The 12,059-nt window shown below is 36.7% G+C and overlaps 1 protein-coding gene across 1 annotated transcript in view; it reads right to left on the bottom strand.

Annotated features, from left to right (window-relative positions):
- unc13a (unc-13 homolog A (C. elegans)) overlaps positions 1-12,059 on the bottom strand; it is a 299,553-nt gene that overhangs the window by 41,254 nt on the left and 246,240 nt on the right. Inside the window, exons 27-33 of the mRNA XM_059992392.1 lie at positions 10,523-10,649; positions 8,045-8,141; positions 6,115-6,258; positions 3,519-3,596; positions 2,351-2,428; positions 1,831-1,919; positions 201-353 (exon numbers count right to left, since the gene is read on the bottom strand). Of these exons, the coding sequence (XP_059848375.1) occupies positions 201-353; positions 1,831-1,919; positions 2,351-2,428; positions 3,519-3,596; positions 6,115-6,258; positions 8,045-8,141; positions 10,523-10,649 (766 nt within the window). The remainder of the gene's footprint in view (positions 1-200; positions 354-1,830; positions 1,920-2,350; positions 2,429-3,518; positions 3,597-6,114; positions 6,259-8,044; positions 8,142-10,522; positions 10,650-12,059) is intronic.

Genomic DNA, 12,059 nt, shown 5'->3' with positions numbered 1-12,059 from the left:
TGTGCTAACCACGATACTATCATGGCACCCAACGTTAATTTGGCTCTCTATTTTAATACCTCCCAAGGTTTTTGCATCTATTTACATCAAGAAATCAAAGGCTCCTTTTGCATATTAGCTATCACTATGAAGCAGGAGAGAAAGGTTTAGGATTCAGTTTTTATGACACATTAGGTAAAATGGAGAAAATGTTGACTTACTTGCTATCTAGTAGGTCCATGAGTGGCTGGAGAACATTGTCAGCATCCTGGGCTACGCTGTTGCAAGTGCTGGCGGGGACATTTCCGGTTCCTTTCACCTGGCTGAGAATATCTCCCATCTGCTTCACACATTCCTCAATATGAGGCTGAAAACTGAACATAGAACAAAATATTAAGTATGACATTAAAAATAAAATATTATTTAAGAAAGAAAAAGGTGTAAACTATCATACCAAACAATTTTTTGCAATAATACTGCCTTTGTAATTGTTGAAATTGAAGTATGAAAAAATGATAATTCATAAATTATTAGAATTTCATGTAATTGATTTACTGAATGGACAGGGCTATTCATCCCCAGCTGCGCTTACCTGAACCAGATGCAAAGACCCAACTGAGTGAACTTACCAAACCTGAAAGGTGACCAATTCTGTGTATTATGACCTGAATAGAGGGTAGGCCAAATATCTTGTTGCTAGAATCTCTTAACTTTACCAAAAAGTAACGCAAGGAGTACAGCTTCTTCTTTGGTCATGGTCAAGAAAGTTTTAAAATCTGATAGCCAGAGGGATACTGAAATGGTTAAAAATGCTGAGAGGATTATTGAGGTCTCTCTTCCACCTTTTAGAGATATTTATCAGGAGTACACAGGGCACTCAGCATTGCTAATGATCCCTCTCATCCATCTGACAAGCTCTTTGACCCCTACCATCAGGCAGGAGGTACCATAGTTAGGTAAGAATCATCAGGGTGGGAAACAGCTTCTTCCCCTAGGATGTAAGACTACTGGACTGCCACCACCTTGGGCTCATCACATATGAAGCATCAGATGCATTATACTGTTTACTTTTTAACTTGAATCATAAATGCCTATTATTAGCTAATTTATTTGTGGTAATATTACTTTATACGTTAAATGTGAGAGTTGCAGATAAGTACTGTGTTGAGCATCCTAGTCCCGAAGAACATTGTTTCATCTGGTGGTGTACATGTGTACAGTTGAATGACAATAAACTGAACATGAACGTGAAATGATTTAAAAAAACTGTATTTTAAAAATAAAACAAAGAGTACAATAGGATCAAGGAATATTTAAATGAGTGTAAAACAAGTAAGTCATAAATAAATGGATTGCAATTTTCCTTCCATCACCATTTTCAGAATGATTTGCTCACCAGCAAGTGTCAATCAGTATCTACCTTAGTTGGTGTAAGTCTACTCAAATCTGAAACTTACATAAAGAGAAGTGTCTGATCACCAGTGGCTCTTTTCAGAATACTGGCTAGCATTAATCAGTTCAATACCTACTATCTACCATGAAAAGGACATGGAATTTCTACTTTGAGTGCCTGCAAGAAAATGAATCTCAGGATAGTATGTAGTGAAATGTATGTATTTTGATAATAAATTTACTTTGAGCTTTGAAGACAATACCTATGCATTTTACATCGTCAACCTATATTGCAGTTAGGCTTTGTTATATCATAACACATGGCTACAAACGAACGAAGTGCACATTAGTAGATTGATACGACTTTCAAATTACTGCTTGTCTAAAACAATACTTATACACCTGACAATAATTATTTGCAAATGCGCCTTGTATATTAGAAGACATTGAAATCCTTACCTTAATGCAAATACTCTGCTGAGATCATCCAGCACATTATTTAGTTTTATTTGTAGCTCTTTTAGAATGTCACTGGCTTCTGCATTCAGCTGCAAATACAGACAGGCTTTACTGTACATACCACAGTCATATTTTCTCTGCTTATTTTCATACATTGTAAAGGTAAATAACAACTGAATGAAAATTTAAACACTAACTGCTTAATACAATTAAAGAAAGGAATTGAAATTCTTCATAATTGGCTGAAATGGTATCAAGAGATTGATACCAGAATGATTTGTGTTTCAGTATATTATGTAGTATAGAAAACACGTATGTTCAAAAATCCCAAGAGTACGTTTAAACAGTTTAATTTTTCAAATAAACAAATAATTAGTGACATTCCTCCATTTACTAATATTTAGGACCCTGATTCTATAACAAGCTCAAGAAAATTTAAGGTTTGAAATAATAAAATTCTTTAGGTTATTAACTACTTAAATTCTGAAGTAAAAACAAATGAAAAACATCAGAATCTCACATCTTTTCCTCCCATGGCTTCAAACATCTTCTCCAACTGCACTCGTAACTGCTGAATGTTGTTCATCAGGATACATGGCTGCAGAATTTGAATATGTATATCAGTAGTTATTTCTATGATTGTAGGCTCACACCTTCACATAAAATGCTAAATATTGGCAAATAAGTATAATCAAATTTCACAACAAATATCAATAATATCCAAAAGTATACCACAATTCTATAGAATGTGCAAAATTATAAAATGAACGTGTATTTCTCAATGACTGAGAATTAACAAGTGAATTTTAAATTTTGATGCTTCTTTAAATATGAAATTGCAAAATACTAGCAAGGTGCTGAAGACATAACTGAAGTGGTTACGCAAACATTACTGGAGACCCTGTGATTATTTTAGGAGCAATTGAGGAGGTATTTGAAGGTAAGAAAGCCAAATAGCAGGAGCTGGTACAGTAGTGCTAGAGACAGGGGTGGAGGGCATGATGTGAGGCTACAGAGGTGGACTGCAGAGGCTTTGCTGGCTGCTTGCTGTGCAGAACCTACTTTCTCCTTGGCATTATGGGAAGAGCCACCATGAGTGTTACAGAGGCTTCTCAGCAAGCCTCCAGATGGATTAATGGGTGTGGCTGATGGACGAACACTGCTGGGACATAAGCCAGGACCTGACCAACCCTGGTTGGGTTGAATGGGTGAGTATGTCTGATGTTGAAAGACCCACAACACCCGATGACCCCAGGTTACATCACTGCATTCCAGGATGTATCTCAGCATCACACTAAAATACCATACACAAGCTACACAAATATAGTTACCCAGAAGTGCTGAACAATGCCCAGTAATGTTCTTGTACATGAACTGATGTGACTTAATGGCTGACTGACATGGAAATACTGTCAAGCATTCATATGGATACTTGCATCTCCAGAATGATGCAAAAGAATCCTGAAATAGTTTTGCTAATTACACTTTGAGTCTCACAACACAGAAATAAACAGCAGAACATGATCCGATCTCTAGGCTGTGGGTGTCACAAAGTTGTTACATTGAAAGCATCAAGTAATCATTTCTTCTTATAGATGATAAGAGAACTGCCAAGTTTTACCAATTTTCTGACTCCAACATTATAGTGCTTTAGGCTACTATATTAGAATATTAGAGTGATAGATTACCACTTTCTCCTTTGAACAGTATGAAGCATAATCCTTAGCTATTATCTCAGCATACTGCAGTAGTACATTGCTGATCGTCTGAAAAAGAAAATATTTTTTAAAAACACCAGAATTTGTCTTTTTTGTAAAAATTGTAGAGTACAGAAAGGATGATACATCCATGTTGATATTGGAATATTGAATCAGAGTGCAACCTAAAAATGTTTGATACATGGATATTTAAAAGCAATTGTTGCACAAAATATGTTCACATCAGCGAATCTGAATGAAAACCCTTTTCTGTTATTGAGCATAAAGATTAATCTTTACTATAGTACAATGTCTGAGAACTGTCATTCTTTAGGAGTCATACTTGTTGCATTAGATTGTATAATTGCCATTTTTTTGCAGTTTAACAATTTATGCCTGCTTGTATTTTATATACTGTTTAGTATGTCTCCTAGTGGTAATAGCTTTGTCTCTTTCTCGAAGCTTCTCAGGCATCACATTATCTGAATAGGGGCTATCAATTGGTTAACTCTTATCTACAAATTTGAATAGAATATCTCATCTCTATGGTATAAGAAAGGCAAAGCATGTTGGCCTGCCATCTTTCTTTAGACTTTCCTTCTTCTTTTCCTTCCCCCACTAGATTCTTGCTGCTCATTTCCAATTCCTTTGCTCTATTTTCACTTAATAAAAAGTTCTTGATGGGAACATTTTCACAAAACTTTTGTCATGGCTGTAGACCTTGAAGTCCAAGGAAATGCTCAAGATAACCTTCATATGTGAAACATTTAAATGGTAGGTTTCGTAAGAGGAACACATTATTTGACATACTTCTTATTGTAAACGCTTTGACTGAAGTTATCTATCACTTCCAAGACATCAATAAGGAATGGGCAATGCACGAAACTTCAAAGAATGTTGATCCTTCATTAACTAGTGATCTACTGCATTGTATGGAATACTTATTACTCAGGAATTATTTTAACTCCAGAAACCAAAGGATCAAAGTATCTGGCAGAAGAAACCATCATTTCTCTTCCCCACCCCGACACAAAGCAGTTTGTTCAGTGGCACTATACGAAGTCAGGAACTTGCCAGAGCCAAGGTACCAAATTTAAACCAAGATCCATGGAGTGAACCTTCTGGGAGACAAACAGTTGAATGGTTTCCATCTCAACTGGGCAGGAAACAAAGATAAAAATAATTAAATTCTGGCTAATAAATATAGAGAAATAATGTTGACGATGTTCTACGAGTCTGTGGTGGCCAGTGCCATCATGTTTGCTGTTGTGTGCTGAGGCAGCAGGCTGAGGGTAGCAGACACCAACAGAATTAACAAACTCATTTGTAAGGCCAGTGATGTGGTGGGGGTGGAACTGGACTCTCTGATGGTGATGTCTGAAAAGAGGATCTTGGACAATGTCTCCCATCCACTGCATAATTCATTGGTTAGGCACAGGAGTACATTCAGCCAGAGACTCATTCCACCGGGATGCAACACTGAGCGTCATAGGAAGTCATTCCTGCCTGTGGCCATCATACAACTCCTCCCTCGGAGTGTCAAACACCCTGAGCCAATAGGCTGGTCCTGGACTTATTTCCACTTGGCATTATTTACTTATCATTATTTAATTATTTATGGTTTTATATTGCTATATTTCTACACTATTCTTGGTTGGTGTGATTGTAACTAAACCCAATTTCCCTCAGGAGCAATAAAGTATGCCTGTCTGTCTGTCTATAGAGGTACTACCATACAGAATGTGGACCTGTACAGCGCAGAAACAGGCCCTTCAGCCCAAGGTATTTGTGCCTTTAATGATAATATATTAAACTAATTTCTTCTGCCTGTACATAACCTACATTCTTCCATTCCTTGCATATTCAAATGCCTTTCTAAAAGCCTCTTTAATGCCACCACTATACCTGCTTCCACGAACACTGGTAACAGCACTTTTCAGGCACATGTCTGGCTGTGTGAAAAACACTTATCCTGCATATTCACTCCAAGCTTAAAGCTATTGCATTTAATATTTCTACTCTGAAATAAATTTTCTGGCTGTCTATCCTCTCATAATTTTATAAATTTCTCAGGTCTCCCTCAGCCTCTGCTGCTCCACAGAAAACAACCCTAGTTTGACAAACCTCTCCTATAGTAAATGCACTCTGATCAAAGCAGTATCCTTGTAAACCTTCGTTGAAACTTCTCTTAAACACAAGAGAAAATCTGCAGATGCTGGACATCCAAGCAACACACACCAAATGCTGGAGGAACTCAGCAAGCCAGGCAGCACTTTTAATGTCGACTGCTCTCTTTTCTACAGATGCTGCCTAGCCTGCTGAGTTCCTCCAGCATTTAGTTTGTGTTGCTTGAATCTTCTCTTGTTGATGCTTCTGCATCTTTCCTGTAATGGGGTGACCAGAACTGAATGCAATGCTCTACTGTGGCCTAACCAAAGTTATATACAAATATAACGCGATACTATGGCAAAAGCAATGTACGTCATTGTATTCGATTTGTCAAAACTTCTTGAATGATAGTGAAGCTGAATTTGACAATAATTCAATGCCATTTCACCAAATTTATTCACAAAGACTCATTCCTTACCTTGGCAAATCTTCTCATATAATGTCCCACTATTTGAGGATCAGGGCATTCGAGCTTCTTAATGATTTCAAAACTCTGGTTCAGTTGTGAGAAAACATCGACCACAGAACAAGAGAAGAGGGCATGTTCTGATGTTTGCTGGAACTGTGGTTAAAACAAAGAACATTTAGACTTTTCATCTAATCATTTAGACACCAAATCTATTTACACAAATTGTTCTCAGATAGAAAATTGGTTAAATAACTAGAAACAGATAACATAACAGAATGATTGTTTCTCAGAATGAAGTGTGCAGTGGAACTCCCTAGCATTGGTACTAGTATCTTTGCTTTTCTTAACATGTCCAAATAGCTTAGATCTGAGCCTACAAAGCTTAATTGCTGAATGCAGAGAATTTAAAATTCGTAAATGTAGTGAAAAGTGAACACAATAGAGAAATATAAAAGATGGTAGAAATAGAAAGAGAGGGCAGGAAAACAGATGTCAAATGAAACAATGAGATGCAGAGTACTACGTTTTGCTCAGAATAATGAATAGAGGCAATATAAGTGGATAGACACAATTCTAAATGAGGTTCGAATGCACAGTCATTGAAAAAAAACATCAAGAAAGTGCTTAAAAAAATGTAGCATATATTACAAGGGGAAAAGAGCTCCGATAAACTTATGTAATGTTTGGCCACAATTCTGGATCACACTTTAGGGAAGATGTAAAGGCTTTCAAAAAGATGCAGGTGAGATCTACTAAATATATTCCAGCAATGAGGGATGTTAAAATGTATTTTGATAGCTAGAAATGTGAGTCTACAAGACTTAGTCTAAAATTGTAGCTTTCAAATGGTAACTGGATTGCATTTGAAAAGAAGAAATTTTCAGCATTATGAGAAAAGAACAGGGAAGTGGAATGAGGTGGATTGTTTTGTGCAGTTAGTAATTCACTCTGGACCAGATGGAGTTCTTCTGTGCTTTGGCCATATATGATTCTGTGAATTTGCATTTTGAGAATCATCAAATGACAACAACACAAGTGGCTATTTGGCCATCACACCCATGCTGAGTTTCTAGCAGATTAATTTACTAGGCTTGCTTATCTATCCTTTCTCAGTACCCTTGAGGTATTTCCCCACCATAATTGAACTTGCCTGCATTATATCAGCAAGCAGCTTATTCCAGGTTCCAATGACAACTGATAATTTTACTGAAAATTATCTTCTTTCATCTGTTCACATTTTGTAATCACTACTGGTAGACTACGTAGTTTTATCGCTATACTTGTAGAGCTGAGTAAACTTGCATTAGATAGGTAGAATGATCTTGACTGAAGAGCTCATCTTTTCTAATACTGGTTTGGCTACGGTGATTGGCTTCCACGTAAGGAAACAAAATTAATTTTGAAAAATCTGAATTTGTAACCTCAGGTGGCAGCGAAATTTACATTGGAGCAAGGCATGACAATGATATTCCCCCTCTCTAGTGGTAAAAATGGTGCGGGTTCTCCACGAAGATGATATGAAGAGAACACTGTGCTATAAAGGTGATGTTTGGCCTCTTGAGATTATGTATCGCAGAGCAATCACAGCAATTTTTAAGCCAAGATGTGAATATATATTTGTGGATACTTGATTGCATACTTAATCTGGAATATTTTTGTATGAAAAGCGGAAACAATATGCATAGTTTTCTAAAGGACATGTATAAATATGTGACGAGGGAATAATTTTAGAACAATGGTGAAATAGCAGGGGAGAGGAAATCACTGGATGGCTCTTTCAAAAGTCAGTGCAGGCATTGACAGGAAAGCAGTTTCTGACCAGTGTATTTCCACATCTGCTGCCAAATCACTGTCCTCCCCAAAGAATGAGGAATATAAACAATTTATGACTGCCGTGGCAGCAGTTAGTTAATGCAATAGTAAATACAAATTGCCTTACGCCATCCTTCTTGTCTCGTTCTAGAGCTCCGTGTAGGAAATCTCTAGACACCTCTTCATTCTCATCCAACCACTGTATAACAAATGGCTCAAACCAACTGTGGGAGAAAAAGTGTCATATTTTAATCTTGCATTTTACAAATAGATATATTATACTCATAAACAATGTCATTCATAGACGTTAGTCCTTAAGAACAATTAAGAAACTATTTTCTGCAAATAAATTAACAATAAGCTAGTAAAATTAATATATGTTCTTCATTATTATCAAACTAATCAGCTTATTTCAGTTAAGTTATTAAAAGAGTAAATTATTCCAGTTTCATAACCAGAAGATTCTGCTGATGCTGGAAATCCAGAGCAACACACACAAAATGCTGGAGGAACCCAGTAGGTCAGGCAGCATCTATGGAGAGAAATAAAGAGCCAATGTTTTAGGCCGAGATTTTTCATCAGGACTCATGCTTTTAAATTCTTCAGAGTTACTATTTCAGAGGATCTGTCCTGTACCCAGCACGCAAGTATAATTGTGAAGAAAAGTATGGCAGCACCTCTTCTTCCTCAGTTTGCAGAGATTCAGCATGACAACTAAAACTTCCATAGGTGTGTAGTGGAGAGTGTATTGACTGGTTGCATCACAACCTGGTATGGAAACACCAATGCCTTTAAAAGAAAAATCCTATAAAAAGTAGTGGATTCTGTCCAGTACATCATGGGTAAAGCCCTCCCAACCATTGAGCATATCTACATGAAATGTCATAGGAAAGCAGTTTCCATTATCAGACTTCCCCACTAACCAATCATGTTCTCTTTTCCTGCCATCAGGTAGAAGGTCCAAGAGGTTCAGGACTTGTATCACCAGGTTCAAGTGCAGTTACTACCCCTCAACCATTGGGTTCATGAATGAAAGGGGATAACTACACTCACCTGCCCCTTCATTGCAATGTTCCCATAATTAAAGACCTCACTTTAAGGACCTGTGATCTCATTATCTCATGTTCTCATGATTTATTATTTATTTATATTTGTGTTTGATATCTTCTGCACTTTCTGGTTGATCTTTCATTGACCTGCAATAGTTACCATTGCATAAATTTGCTGAGTATGCTCATAAGATGAAACTCAGGGTTATATATGGTGACATATATATACTTCAATAATAAAATTTGCTTTGAACTTTGAAGGGTCCTGATGATGAGGCTCAGCCTGAAACCTCAGCTCTTTATTCTCCATAGATGCTGCCTGACCTACTGAGTTCCTCTAGCAATTTTTGTGTGTTGCTCTATTTCTGTAGTTTCAGTGTTTATTGGTTGTACCTCATTTCTTAAATAAATGCCCTTAATTCTCCAGTAAAATGAACCACTTCACTATATTGAAATAATTTGTCTTCTACAGTTCTCCTATGCTTTATGCATTCCTTAACAATGTTTGCTCTCCTACGATACGAAGCAACAAGGCTCTCCTGGTTCCAATTTCTATTATCTTATGAGCCTAAGCAGTAATGAAGCAGCTATTCAAAGGATTATGGAGTACTTTTGTTGTTAATAACCTACCCTGTGGGTGGAGAGTGCTCTAAAATTGGCTGATGCATGCAAAGTGCGTGGTTGACTTTATGATTGCTCCTGCTCCATATTTTCACTCGTGATGGCTGAGACAATTATCTTTCATCAGTTAAAGCTATTTCCAAGTGGACCTCAACATTGTCATGGTTTGGAGGCTTATGTACCTCAGTGACCCAAGAGAGCTATGTTGACTGGAGAGAGGGCTTTATGCTTTGGCTCTTGGTAGGGTCACTCATGCCAAACAGGTCAAGGGCAGACCAAGAGTAGTCCACCAGTCCTTCAGGTTCGGGAGTTCAGCTCAGGGCTAACAACCCTGACTGGTAAAACAAAATTGTTACGAAGCAGCAATGCAGATTCCTTCTTCATCTGAGTGCAACGGTGTTCCTGAGTTTCTAGTCAGGACTTGCATGATTGACAGTAGAGAAAACCAAGGAAGCTACTGACACGATGAAAGAAGCCCTGAGCACTGCCAGAAATGGAGGACCTTCACTGCTGCTCTAATACCTGCAGCAAGTAAATAAGTTTAAGCTAACCAATTGTTTGCAAGTGAGATCATTAAAAACTCAATCTTAAAATGAAAAGGTTGTTAATAAGAAGGTTTTAATTTTCAACACTCCTTTGCCAGAATAGAATTTTTTGAGCAAGTTACCAGGAAAGTTAATGAAGGCAAGGCATCTTCTCACTTGAAGATAAAGGTCCTATGTATTAAATACCTTAAGTAATGAAACTTTAGTGTAGTCTAAGTGAATGCTCCTTTAAAATAGCAACTCAGACTAAATATGAACCACACTGCAAGACCCATTTTCAAGCCGATTAAAGCAGGGTTCCTAAAATGGGGTCCATGAAGCCTCTTGGTTAATGGTAGGGGTTCATGGCATAAAAAAAGTTGGAAATCCCTGAATTAGAGGAATACTTACGCCGGGTACTCTGGGACTGAATTCTTGAAAGCTGGCAGATCTTTTACATATTCATTATACAACCACTTGACCTTGAAGTGTAAATTCATGTAATCTGCACTTTTGCAAAGTCTATGTTTTTCATGTTCTGGAAGATAAAAAAAAACAATTTTTCAATAGAATTGTCATGTTTGTGTAATGCTTTTATCATGAGAAAATGAAAATATTGCGCACCAGTTGAATTGTTCTCCAATACTAGCAATTGCATGAATGATATATACATATATATTATAGTGATCAATTCCCAAAATCCAGATCATTTATGACCCATTGCAGTGGTTTTAGTTTTCATTTATAAATTCAGTAAACATGAGGACAAACTAATAATATTTTCTTAACACTGAACATATTTGGTCCTGAAAATAATCAGGATAAGAGAGCAACACAAAAAAAAATGGTTTGGGTCCTCAGTATTGCTGCATATGTTGACTGGGTACTCTTTCTTATCATACTGTTTTTGACATTGGAATCACTTGGAATGTTCTATGTTAATTGAAGTAAATGCCTATTTTTAGTGTTATATAGATAGTACTTCAACTATTCTACTCAGCTTCAAAGCCATTTAAATTATAGGCTATGACAAACAGGATGAATATAAGCCATTTTTATTATCTTAAGAAGAAAGGAAATCCATTCTCAATCAGCAGAAAATCTATCCAATAAATTCAGTCATATTTATTGAAAGCTTGCAAATTGATGCTGAGTCACTGCTGCAGAGAAACGATCCCTTACCACACTGCTAACTAATGTTTATCTGAACATGATACGGACTTAAAATGAATTGTATTGTGTTTCATGCCATAATAAACTATTCCTCTGAATTCAAAGGCAAAAAGCACTCAAGGTATCTTCAGTCATACTTAATACACAACGGAACTGAATCAAGTGCAGATTTTGATGACGTAGCTAGCACTTAAACAGAAAATCTTCAAAATTAAAAGACACTAAACAGGTAAATTATTTCACGAAGGCAAGATCAAATTTAAGTTCAAGCTTATTGTCATCTGTACATGTTTACAATCAAATGAAACAACATTCCTCCGGACCACAGTGCACCCTCAAAACATATATATCATATATATCGCACTCAGCATATAAAACAAAATATTACAATAAGCAAGTTATAAAACATACTTCAAAATGCATGCAGTGCATGGTACACATAAAAGGTACTGTGATCCTAGTGATCCAAAATCAGCCATATGGGAGTTCTAGAAGGTCAATAAATATCCTAGTGACCCTGAACAGCCAGATGGGAGTTCTAGAAGGCCAACAGATTAGACAGTAATGTAGTTTTTATATTTAGTACTCATCTACCAATACTGAATACCCTCCAGTTTTCAGAAGATGCCAGCATGACATTACACTTGGAGAAACATACACTAGAATATTTTTAATTAGAGACTTTATGCTTTAAATAAACACAATAATTAAAAGACATTTCTTGTACTGACCAGCAGAAAAAAAAGATTAGGTTCTAAGTTGAGTAGATGTTGCC

Source organism: Hypanus sabinus, chromosome 16 (assembly GCF_030144855.1).
Source record: "Hypanus sabinus isolate sHypSab1 chromosome 16, sHypSab1.hap1, whole genome shotgun sequence".
Classification (NCBI taxonomy): Eukaryota; Metazoa; Chordata; class Chondrichthyes; order Myliobatiformes; family Dasyatidae; genus Hypanus; species Hypanus sabinus.
The sequence above is the reverse complement of the archived record's forward strand: the minus strand, read 5'-3'. Positions and strand labels throughout refer to the sequence as shown.